This window comes from Heloderma suspectum, chromosome 2 (assembly GCF_057233095.1).
Source record: "Heloderma suspectum isolate Gila_16-S chromosome 2, 16-S_ref, whole genome shotgun sequence".
Classification (NCBI taxonomy): Eukaryota; Metazoa; Chordata; class Lepidosauria; order Squamata; family Helodermatidae; genus Heloderma; species Heloderma suspectum.
Genome location: NC_139459.1, coordinates 125365058 through 125378225, shown reverse-complemented (window position 1 = coordinate 125378225; position 13168 = coordinate 125365058). Strand labels below are relative to the sequence as shown.

Here is a 13168-nt window from a genome sequence, read left to right as displayed (position 1 = left end):
AATTTCACAAGCATGAAACTGAACACTGATTTTTTGTAAGCCGCTATAAGAAATATTGCCAAATAATTCATTTAGGAAATTATTGATCAACTCTCTAGCTTATTATTCAAAACAGCACTACAAAGATTTTCTGTGTGAGTAAATCAGAGCATGTTACCTTGACCACATTCAACAGATAGGCTTCGTGTGTGTGTGTAATAGTTATGTAGAAGAGTAGGCTTTCCGTGTGTGTGTGTGTGTAATAGTTATGTAGAAGAAATATATATGATAGCTTTACAGAAGAATTTTAGCCACCGCAGTTTGTGCCATTGATGCATTGGTGAGAAAATATGTTGCTGTTATGGGTCAGTTCTCCTAATTTTTGCATTTGGATATGAATATCAATATACAAAATACATGTTCCCCCCATAAGATGTGAAAAGGATGCATGAAGAATGAGAAAATGCAGCAGCAGCAACTAGAAAAGAATTGAGCTGTGAGCCACTGAGGGATCCAATACTGTAGATCAGGAGTGGACAACCTGAGGCCCTCCAGATGTTTTGGCCTACAATTCCTGTCATCCCACCATTGGCTATGCTGGCTTGGGGTGATGGGCACTGTAGGCCAAAACTGGGGGGGCACCCTGCTATAGGGCCAGTTGTTTACTACAGAGTTTGTTGCTTCTCTAAGACTCAGGGGCTTGAGCAGATGGCACATCTTCAGAAATGTGGAAGTGCTGATGTCCTCTGGCTGCACCCAATACACTTTTTTGTCTTGCTGTACTTCTTTCACTACCAAACTGGTTTGCATAGCATTTGGGCTGATATTTGCTAAAAGCCAAAGCCTTTTGGACAGGGACTGTGACACCACAGATGACACAAACCAATGTCCATGTAGTTTTAAAAGCGTTTTTAAAGGAGAATATAAAGTTCATTAAAGGGTGAGCAGTTACCCACTTTACCACATAGGAGCAGCTTGTTAAAAAGAAAGGTGCAAGACTACCTCTGCATCCCCACAAATGTTATTTTCAATCGTAAATCCCCCCTATATCCTACTTTGAGTGATATGTGCTCCTCTCTCCATCCATACAGTATACATATCCAACTCCCCCCCCCCCAAAAAAAAAGGAAGTTGATACCCTCTGGAGCAATTCTTTTCATCTAAACTTGATACCCTCTGGAGCAATTCTTTTCATTACATCTAAACTGTTATGACACTACAGTTACAGGATCAAGCCTAGAACCACCATACAAAGGTAAAGGAGGGGTCACTGATGTTTCCCTGTTTGATGGGCCAAGGTGTCATTTCAGAGGCTACTTAAAAGGTAAGAAAAACCTTAAATGAAAGGACTGTACTCCTCCAAGCTTTCTTTATTTCACTGCCATGAGATGTGGTGATGGATACGAACTTTAGGTGGCTTTAAAAGGGGATAGGATGAATTCATGGAGGATGCATGATCTGTCACCAGCTATTAGCCTTGATAGGTAAAATCAAACTTTTCTGTAAAAAGGCAGTACATATCTGAATATCAGACATTGTGGAGACATAACAGGGGGCAATTGCCTTCATGCTCTGCTTACCACTGTAGGAAACAGGAAGTTGGACTAAAGGGACCTTTAGGTCCAGCAGAGCTCTTAAGAAAAAAAAATCTCACTGATATTTCTGGTGGCCCTGTGCCCACATTATGCTCTTTGCTTCCAAAGTTCAGATCTGCTCTGGCTGAGACATTGAGCCTTTCTGAGTTCTCTTTTGCTGTCCCTTGTTCTGGTATTGGAGGCTTTCTGAGCCTTCGGTCACATTTGCCTTGCTTATCTTACACCTATACAGTTTTGGTCTTCTTGCTCTATCCTAAAGCTGAGCTCACGTTTTGCATTCCGCCTTGAAACCTAACCGAATCCTGGAATTCTTCACCAAGGCATGTTGTACTGGCCTGGATTTACCTAAGTCGGCCTTCCCCAACCTGGTGCCCTCCAGATGTTTCAGACTTCAGTTCTCATCAGCACAATTATTAAGGATGATGGGAATTGTAGTCTGAAACGTCTGGAGGGCACTAGGTTGGGGAAGGCTGACAAACGTGTTAACTATGTTGAACCCTAGACCGTGCTCACCATTCAGACACCTTGGCCTACCTTATCTCTGCACACTTGAGACTCATATTTGGCTGCTAACACAAGATTATTTTTTCAACAGCAACTCTCTCTGCTTGATCCACAACTAGATATATTGTAAAGATATAGGGTAGGATACAGATCCTGGTAGTTTTATTGTCAACTGTTTTTAACTTGTTTTGAAACCGTTCTAAATTTTTGAATGTTAAAAGTTCTATATTATGTTGTTCCTGCTGTGAACTGCCCAGAGAGCTTTGGCTATCAGGTGGTATAGAAATTAAAGAAAGAAGCACACCATAGCAGCAAAAGAGGCTGCAGCAGAAACCCTTGCCTGTAAATTTAATGGAGGCAAACAACACAGTCCCACCTGGAAGGTTTGCAGGAAGGGTAATTGTTTCTTTTTGCCTCTTCTTCCTTTTCCTGCACCTCACTGCTGACCCTAATCTGAATTCACATTGGTACATGCTTTTTTTTAATATTCAGATTTAACATTAAGCAGGAAGGGAAGAACCAGATAAATCCAGCTGAGGACAAAACACGAACACTGCAGAAAACCCAGACTGCACTTTGTCTTGCAGTACCATGGAAGTTGCTAGACTTCAAGGGAAATACAGAAAAAAACTCAGTGGGAGTCTAAACATATATTGCTGGGCACGTCTCTTCAAAAAAGGTCATCGCTATTCTTCTGGCAAACACAAAATGTTCGGAGTACATAAACATCACATGCACAAGTTACAAAAGGCTTATTCATGGGGAAATCGCTACTGTTTAGAGCTCAGATAATCCCCCTGAAGAGAACCACTTCACAGCTTTATTTGAACATAAATTGTCACCTTTTTCAAGCACCCAGTTATAGGGGACTGCAGAAGTATTAACATATAAAAACTGGAAGAACAAATTAAAAAAACTAGTGCTCTTCAGTCAACTAGACTTGTTTTCAAACTTTCTACCTTCAATGAACCATTTCAACATCAACATTTACTGCATATCTGCCACAGAACCCCAGCATATTGCAGAGGTTTCTGGGGTATGTTGTAAACTACCCATCTAGCTCACATGGTGAATGGACCAGGCCTACTGGGTCTCACAGTTGCCCTGTGTGAACTAACAGTATAACTAAGACTATATCCAACATTCCCCTGGGGCTGCACATTGTAGGGTCATATCAGTAGTAAGGGTCAGGATGCCTTTCAGAGGGCAGGCCATCATTATTGATCTTATCATTTAGAAGCTCCTGATAAAATAATAGTATTTATTATGATTACATTTTTATCTTGCCTTTTTTCCTCTTGCAGGGAACCCAAGGGAGCTTACACGGTCCTCCTCCTCTCCATTTATCCTCACAACAATCCTGTGAGGGAGGTAGGCGGAGAGTCAGTGATTCGCCCAAAGCCATCTACTGAGCTCCATGGCTGTGTGGGAACAAGAAGCTAGATCTCTCAAATACCAATCCAACACTCTAACCACTACACCATGGTGGTTCTATAATATATCGCATCTGCACTTTCAAGTGTTCAAGGTGCTTTACATGCATTATTTAGTCATAATTTTTATAACAAACTTGTAAGGTATATCAATATTATGATTCCCATATTGCAGATGGGAGAACCAAGGCTGAGAGGGAGTGTTTCACCACCATGTGAGTTCATGGCAGAGCTGAGATTGAAGCCAGGAACTTTCCAATTCATAGCTCAGCAAAGAATCAAGTTTCCCTTCCTGGGACCGAAGACTTAGCTTATAGCCATTGCCGCTACACTAGACCAGCATTCACTAGAACACGGTCTGGAAACCCCTGAACTACGAAATGTAAACTAGTTTTTTTTCTTCTGCAGCAACTGATAGATCGTTAGCCACTTGGTATATTTCACCTTACAAATTCGATCTACAGCCGAAAATTAGGACAAGCTAACACTATTCTTTTGCAGCCACATATGCTTTCAAGAGCTTGTTTGACATGTTATGCCATTAACAGTGAATCCTATACCTGACTACTCAGTTCAGTGCAATCCTATACATGTCTACTCAGAATTCAATGGGGCCTACTCCCAGGGAAGTGGACAGTCTGCAGTCTAAATTGTTGTGTAGCTTGTTGTTGCTTTTGCCAAGTAGAACTTGTGTAAAATTAGAAACACAATATATTTAAAAAATAGTGTCTGAAGTGACAGGACTCTGACCATTACTATACCTTACAGGAAAACTCCATATTCTTTTAACAAAAATATTTTAAATCTCTCTATGACCTGGCTGGATTTTTCACGTGTGGACATCAATACTATAATAGTGCAATCCTACACATGTCTACTCAGAAGTCAGTAGTATTGAACCTTACTCCTAGGTTCTTCCTGAAGCTGCAAACCTGTACCCCTTTCTTGGGATTATTTCCCATTAAATCCAATAAGACTGACTTCTGAGCAGACACGAATAGGATTGTACTGTTAACGTCACCTATCTTTTAACAGGTCAACTACTTTTAAGTAACTCTGTAAATTGCTCAAATCCTCAATATAAGTGCCTTTGAGATACTGAAGGAAGTATAAGGTACACTTTTATAAACAAAAGCTGCCATTCCTTATTAGAAGACAAAGCCATGTAATGTTTTCTTGACATGGCCTATTATTGTAATAAATCAACACAGTTCAGAAAGTGCCCTTAACTCAAAGTCTTATCAATACAGATGTGCCTTCACTAGTTAAAATGGACCTCACCAATCTAATCCACAAAAGCTTTAGTGAATTCATCTACTAATTGAAGTCCACGGCCACAAGAAAAAGGAAGAACAGCAGCTTGTTGACTTCAGCTTTCCTTTGTACCTTGTTTCGATTTTAGTAAACCACATCTCATAAAGCAGGTGTGCACAATCTTTTTGGTCCCAAGCGCTGTGTTGGACAGCACCAGGGGGTCACAAATGCATGTGTGCGGACATGCACCACCACCCCGCCCCGGGGGGGGGGGATTCCTCTTGGTAGCACTAGCAAGGGAATCCCTTCCTTATCTCCAATCTCTCATCAGGGATCGGATAAGGCAGATTCCGTTGCTGGCGCTAGTGTGGGAAAGCCCAAGCAGGGGGTCTGGCAAGCCACCAGAAATGGCTTGGCAGGCTGCATGCAGCCTGCAGGCCACACATTTTGTACCCCTGGTATAAATAGATGTTACTGTGAATAAGGTCTATGGAGTAATTGTCCAGGACATCTATCTTCCTTTTAGGAGATGATGCCCTAAAAAAAGGCACCCCTTCACCTGCAGGCTGAAGTAGTACAATCCATGCTACCGTTTTATTCTGCTAGATGTATAGACCAGGCCATGGTGAATGGGTGAGCTGTTCTTTAGGCCAAGACCTCAGGAAGGCACCATTTCTTTGAAACTCATTCCCCAAACACAAGCACATTCTAAATGTTCTGTTTGCTGAAGCTGAAAATGGATAAATATGACTGACCATAGAAGAGAAATGGAGAGCCAGGCTCTGAAGAAGATACTTTCATACCCAGTACTACAAGGATGTTCCAGAAGAAAACATCTTCCTATCCAGTGCCTTGCATGTGCTGCGAAAGCATTTCTTCTCTGCTGAAACCATCCTTCCTACCTGTCCTTGGATTGAGCTACAAATCCAACATATAAAAGCTATTGAAATTATGTCAAGAATACCCAGGTCCCTTCAGTACCAACATATAAAAGCCACTTAAACTATGTCAAGAATACTCCGAACCCTTCAGTACCATTTCTCCACCCCTCAGCAAACTGTCCAGAAACAAATTACTCACCGTATATAGTATGAGGACTGTAAGTAAACAGACATACACACAGAAAGACACGTTTTATTTCAACTATTTTTGTACGTACACTATGGAAGGAACTTAAGATTTCACAGCAGCAAATGCATTTAAAAACATTTTATTCTAAAATAGTACTGACAGAATCATTTAGGCACCTAGTAATTAAGGCAAATACTGGTGGTTTAGTTTTGCTTTTTAATCGCTGAGCACCTGTGCTTGGTTCAAAAGTTAAAATTCCTTAAAGAAATAAGTGAGTCTATAATTGAAACTCATATAGACATTTTGTATTAAAAAAAAAACATGAAAAGGCACCTGTGCTTCCAAAGCATCAATATCAAGAACAAAAAGACAGAAGAGGCAATTAATTTGCCATTTAACACCGTTGTATTCCACTGAAGTCTTTCAGTCTTAATGATTCTAATGAAGGTTTGCAACTTCAGGCCTAGGTTTTGAAAAGTACCAGGGCAAAAAATCAAGTTTCCCTTTCTGGGACCAAAGACTTTGCTTATAGCTATGCAAATCAATGCAATTCATTTTGTGTATTCATTAATTTATTAATTTTAAGAGAATCCAGCCCTCAGGAAAACTGAAACATTGAAACCTCAGAAAAAAAACGAAAATGGCAACATTTTCTAGCCCAGGACAAGAATACATGACCGCTCTGAAATGAGTGAAAGTTGCTGTGCAAATTGAGGGTGCACTGATTCGCATCAGAAAGAAATGTGTCCCAAATTGATCCTGAACACTCTTCCTAGGAAATACGTCTCACTTTAGTCAACAGGATTTCATTCCATGTAAAATGAGTTAGGAATGGCCCCAGGTATCCCAAAATGTCATGTGTCTAGGAAACTATGCTTTAAATCACAATATGTTAAAAAGCAAGCACGGGTATCTTCAACAGCAAAGCATTGCATATTTATTGAAAGTTCGATGTGACACATAAATCACCTTTTTATTTTCACAGTTTGGCACTGAACTGACCCATCAGTTTTTCCAACTTGATTGCTAAGGCCATGTCACCCTTGATTGTCAGCTTTCCAGACATGAAAGCCATGGTTGGCTTTAGTTTGCCTGAAAGGAGAGGAAATGGCTTTAGGGCATCGTACAAAGATTGCAACAACACCCTCTCCCCTTTCACCATACTTAGTAATCAAGAATCTGCCAGGGCTTTCAATTAAGAGACTTTTCTACTTTAGAAATGAACAGTGACATAGAAAGCTTTAAATGTGATTTTATAATTTAGAGCAGGGATGTGCAGTGTGCAGCCCCTGGGCTGCATGTGGCCCCTACCGCCCCCACCACGCTACCCCAAAATTTTAAAAAATCCCCTTCATGCCGTTCGTAGTGGCTGTGGAGTGCCCAAATAGCCCAATGTAGCTTGCGGTGGCAGGAGAGGAGGAAGAAGTGAGTTTGGCAGTGGGGAGGAGGAAGCAGGAGAAGCAAGGATGGGATGTAGGCAGCAGGGGGAGCTCGGTGCAAGGGTTTGGCAGGCGTTGCTGCAGGATGCTATGTTGCTGACCCCTAATCTAAGTAAACATGCACAGGATTACACTGCACTGGTTCATAATAACAACAGTGGGAACAGCTCTCACTTCTCAGAGAAGCTCGATCATCTGTATCATCTTGCCAAGTGCTATTCACTTTACCGCACATAAAGTTGCAGGGTGTTGTTGTTGTTTTTTAAAAAAAGATGTATGGTAAAACTATCAAGAAATTTTGTCCTCCCAAATGTAGCCCTAGGTTGTTTCTATCAACGCTCCTTTGTGTTAGCCTACTTTAAGTCCTCCTGTCAACAGCACAATGTTTACCAACAGGAAATGGAGCAATAGAAGTCAGAGGGTTATTTAACCTAAGGATTTTGGAAGTCAACTTTCTTGGAGTAGATAGCTGTATCTGTATGAAGCACTGCCCTGTAAGCTACACTGAGCTTCTCAGAATTAAGAAATAAAGTTTAAAGCACAGGGCGGTATCCAGTACTGCTGGTCCACTTATGCTATTGATGTATTGCTGGCATACATGACCTCTAGCAGTACACCAACTGCATAAGCTGGCATGATGAATTTTCTGGGGAAACCTGTTGTGCCAGCTTATGCTGCTGGCATACCACTAGAGGTTGTTTATGCTAGCGGTACATCAACAGCATAAGGGGACCGGTAGTGTTAAAGAAGTCAGTTAATATGACCAAAGTGTCTAAAGTGCTGCAAGGTGCCACCAAGGCCCCAGAGCGTACTTGGAGCGTCTCTCTGACTCTGGGTTCTGCAACAGTGTTAGTTACTGCCCAAAGAATTCTACACCATCTCCATAGTTATCTGTGTAAGCCGCTCTAAACACTTTGATTAGCGATAACCCAACTTTACAATTGAACACAAATACATTTCTCTAAAGAAAGACCGATACTTCTAAAACTTACCTGAAAACATTTTCACAAAGTCACTACTAGACATGCTCATAATCACATCAACTTTTCCAGGTGGCTCTCCACTTCCTGCACTGCCACCTTTGTTTTTAAGATCAATATACCATGTTCCTCCTTCTTCACCTAACACAGGAGTAACAAAATTAAATAATGCCATGTAAATTAGCCCTATATTTTCTTCATTTACAAATCTAACAATTTAGAGATTTTGAAGTTTAAAGTCACCGTTTCACTGAAATATTTTTAAGAAGAGAGAACATTGCTAAAAGCCAGTGTAAGATATACAGATTTGGCTTAATTTGTGTGTGATCCTGCTTCAGTTGGAGGTTACCTAAATAGCCTCTGAATCTCTTTCATCTCTCTTGTTAGATTTCTCTGTATGATGAATAGCCTATTCTTAGGGCAAGTTAAAGAATCTCTCAAACACTGTCAATTTATACCAACTAAACCAAATAACTGAATGAAACTGACAACATATAAGTTTTGATCCAGGCTTAGTAACACTTAGAGAAGACCTAATGAAAACAATGGGACCTATATTAGTCTACTCTAGTGGGTAGACAATGGGTCTCCTCTAAGCATTACTAAGTCTGGATCCAATTCAACAGGTCTTCAGAATAAGCATGAGTAGATCTAGATCCAATCCAGATTTATATTTATATCTCATTTTTCCCAAGTGTTGAAAAACCTGTAGGACAGGCTAATATTATTATCTTCCTATCACTGATGCAGGGCTGATGTTGGGAGATGGAGATTTGCCAATGTCCACGCAGCATGTTCGTGGTTGGAGGTGAGATCTGAACATAGGGCTTCCGAATCACAGCTCATTGTCTTAACTACTATATTAGGCTCTCCTACAACCTCTACTCCCACTCAGCTTACTCTGATCACTAGAGAAAGAGATGAAGTCCAACAGCAGCAGGTGTTCTGGTGGTAAACAGAACTTCTGTCTGATGTATCCCAACTGACTTTACTTAGAAAAAAATAGCCAAGTGTTTTTTGGTAACAATTACACCCCCGTTTTTTTGGGGAGTGGGTGCTCAACAAAACGATCTCAGTGTATCCAAGTGAAAATTCACAAATAAAGCATCTCTATGTGTGTGTGTGTTAAGTAGATTATCTTGTTTTATCTTTTTCTGCTGATACAGGAAACTACACTGAGGGTGGATTATCTGATAGCTGCCACAACTGCAAAGATGTTTTGCATCTTTCTGTTAATCACAAGTGCTGCGCGCTACTGAATAGTGAATTCTTGACTAAGCAGGGATCCTAAGCCCGCCTGACAGAATCTTAGTTAACTCTTAAATATGTGTAAGACTCTTACCAGATAATTCAAACCGATAGACTCCTTGAGTTGACTTCACAACATCTTCACTAATGGCTCCTTTTATGATTTTGAATGTGTCTGCCACAGGCCCTGTTGCATTTTCTGCAGCAAAATGCACATGAAGCCCAATTCTCTCAGGACCATCAGACTTAGTTTTGCCAGGACCTTCATGCTTGGAAACATCTTGCATTTTCCCCTCTCTGAATGTTGGAGAAGCTCCTGTAGGAGCAACATTGATTAGTGGAGTCAATATTTGTTTCAGATTCTAGTACTTCCAAATAAGTGATGGCTCAAATTCTCCCAGACAGATCTTCTGCCACCTCCGCCCCTCACCGAACAGGAGCCAGATTTTCTCCTGAGATTCAAATCTGTGCTTAGTAACTCATATTGAACAGGGAGAAAGGGTCAGCAATCATGAAACTTAAGGTGAGGAAACATACTGGATCAGGGGGTCAGAGCTCACTGGTAGAGCACATGCTTTGCATGCACAAGGTCCCAAGTTTAATCCCTGGCAAAGAGGGGTAATCAGTGAGTTGTATCCAGATGTGTCCATCCACCTGAGGAACATCCAACACTGGTGGAATTGATTTCCCCTCCCCCTTGCAGTCCACTGTGCACATCCAAATCTGCTCTGGAGGGCTGGGAAACCCTCTAGAGCAAATTTTGGTGTCACGGTGGTACAAGGAGGAGAGGAAGGGGATGTGCCATTGTACAAGCGGACATCTGCTCACACAATGTTGGATGGAACCCAATGAGCTTTTCCCCAGATCTCTGAATGTGACAAGGTTTAAAGAGAAGATTATTTCCTTAGTTTCAGGGAATGCCACCTGATCAAGTATGTTTGGAATTGATTTTGCAATTAAAAACAACATGTTCCACGTTCTTTGTAGGGGTACAAGGACCCTTGAAAGTAGAAAACTGGAAACAAGCTCTGGGGAGGGGGCACATCCGTGGCCCTTAAATTACAGAACACTGTTGTTCTAAAAGTACAGGTTTTCAAACGTTAACATCTAGATTTGCATGTAAAGTTGCTGCTGAAATTTGCAAGTTATACAATTTGAATTGGATATCTACCTTCTATAATTAGTGAAGCCCTGAAAATCCTAAAAACCTTGCCAAAATCAGCACTGAGTACATTTGCTGTAGTGGCCTGCAATGGAAGTACAGAAGGGGCTGCAATCTGAAAACTTGTTGTGGTGGAGGACAAGAGACTTTCCCCTGGCCTCAGACCCTAGGGCAGCCGTCCCCAATCTGGTGTCCACCAGATGTCTTGGACTACAACTCCCAGCCAGCATGGCCAGCAAGATCTCAGTGGAAGGAAAGCAAGCAAGTTCTCACCTTGTGCTTCCATTTTCATTGCTAACGTATCAGGATCCACATCTAAAAAGAAATCCGGCAGCAAAGGGTGACCTAAAAATATGGAGTGAAATAATAAATGAAAGAAGGCGTACCTTTTTTGTGGTAATATCAAACTGTGCATTTAAATAGATTTAAAAGAGATCTAGAGCACCTCCACACCTTAGCTGCAGCAGCAAATACAGGTGTTATCTACAGCAAACGTGTAATTTGTGATCATACATGTGTGTATACACATCTTTAAACACATGAACACATCCATTTGGGAAACTGGATTAGGTTTCCAGATGCATGCATGCACATGCATAAAATCTACATATTACAATTGCTACAGGGAACATAAAAGTAACATCTGTGCTTTCTGAAGCAATTGTTAATGTGTGCAGATACCCTTTGAAAAGGCGCATCAGTAGCAAAATGAAAGGTAGGAACTTAATTCAATGCTTCAAGTGGTTTTCACTGTTGTCTTTTCTCCAGATGTAGATGTAACATTTGGAACGTTTTTGTGAAGTACTGGAAAAAGGCTTCATTAACTTTGGATAGGTATGTTACTTTGGAGTGCAGGGGGAAATGCACAGGCAGATAAGTATTTATAGAAGGGAAACTGCATTTCGTGGGAGGCATCTGAAGAAGTCCCTTTTCAACTTATTTTAATGGAAATTGCTTCTTGACAAACACCTCATGTGTTACCGCATTCCTAAACTGTGATTTCCAGGTGCAGGATCATAACATGTGCAAACTGCAAATCGCAGCTTCCCAGTGTGTAAGTGCCATGAATACAGACAGCAAAATACAATGGTAAAGCTGTTATGCATTGCATATGCATTCTAGACATGGGAATTGCAGAAGTGGGACAGATAGTCACTTTCATTTAAGAATTTGATCACGCTGGAGGCAGCTCTAAAGTGAGAACTAACTGGTAAGGACCTTCTCCAGACCCTTCTCTCATAGATGGTTGTGCTGCACTATTCCTATGTGAAGATCCATTTACTGCTGTCTTAGATATCATACGGTGGACCTGAACTGAGGAATGAAGATAGGGGAAGGGGGGAGGCTGTCTGTGGATTGGACCTCAGACATTAGCTGGTCTCAATGTCCAATGAAGGGATGGCATTTCAGAGGCATCATGGTGGCATTCAGCCAGCCCCGCACCAAGCCAAAGTCTCAAATCAAACTTGCCCTCCTACACAAACATACCGACTGGGCCATTCCCATCCCTGAAGGTTTCTACTCATCCAGACTGGCAACAATATGAGAAGGACCATAGCTCAGCAGTACATATGCTTTGCATGCAGAAGGTCTCAGGTTCAATCCCAGGCATTTCCAGGTAGGGCTGGGAAAAATCCCTGTCTGAAATTTCTGGAGAGTCAACAATACTGGCCTAGAGGGACCAATAGCCTGAATTGGTGGAAGACAGCTTCAGATGTTCCAATAGCAGAAGCTTGTCCCTGCATAGCTACTTTCATCACCATTTGCTTGCAGAGCCATATTCCACAAAGCAATTCTAATACGGAGAAATACATGTTAGGTGAGATTGGGGGAAAGAGAACAGCATTTTCCCAGAAGCAAAACACTGCTCACCCTGGGGAGGCATGTTACCACCGCAATAGATGTGCAACCATGAAAGACATGCAAGCTGTGCACTTCAAGTAAGATACCAAAGTAAATGTATTGTGTTGTAAATTGGCCAAGAGTGTTTATCAACTCATGGTATTACAAGTACAAATATATATGGTTGGATCCAGACTTAGTCATATGCAGAGTAGACCACTAAAACTAGTGGGACTTACATTGAGCCATGACTAACTTAAGTCCCATTGATTTCAGTGGGTCTACTCCAAGTATGATTAAGTTTGGCTCTAACCCATAGTCTACAGTTATACATTTGCAGAATTGCAGGTTTCCTCTTGTTAACACGTTGGTTAAGAAAATTAAATCTAGGTTACCTGGGGCAACAGCATATACATCAAAATTCTTAATTCCTTCTTCTCTCAACAAATTTTCATCAATAACGAAGTTTCCGGTGAAACTTTTGGGCTTTGTTAAAATGCAATATGCAGCATCTGCTAGAATATCTGTTTTCCGGCACTGTTTCTCTACACCAGCTCCTCCCAACATATCCATTGCAGAAGTATATATAGCTAAAAAAGAAAAGTACACACAAGAAAATGGGGATTAGTTAGCATTGACTTTTGTGCATTCAGTAGGAGCT

At 41.2% G+C, this 13168-nt stretch overlaps 1 protein-coding gene across 3 annotated transcripts in view; it reads right to left on the bottom strand.

Annotated features, from left to right (window-relative positions):
- The window catches only part of HSDL2 (hydroxysteroid dehydrogenase like 2), an 86833-nt gene that overhangs the window by 43938 nt on the left and 29727 nt on the right, over nucleotides 1-13168 (bottom strand). For 2 of the 3 annotated variants that reach the window (XM_084834714.1, XM_084834713.1), the window contains exons 7-11: nucleotides 12903-13097; nucleotides 10939-11010; nucleotides 9598-9819; nucleotides 8268-8396; nucleotides 6806-6928 (exon numbers count right to left, since the gene is read on the bottom strand). In XM_084834714.1, the coding sequence (XP_084690840.1) occupies nucleotides 6816-6928; nucleotides 8268-8396; nucleotides 9598-9819; nucleotides 10939-11010; nucleotides 12903-13097 (731 nt within the window). In that variant the 3' untranslated portion in view covers nucleotides 6806-6815. Of the gene's footprint in view, nucleotides 1-6746; nucleotides 6929-8267; nucleotides 8397-9597; nucleotides 9820-10938; nucleotides 11011-12902; nucleotides 13098-13168 lie in introns of those variants that run through there. The other variant, XM_084834711.1, reaches the window with a different exon arrangement.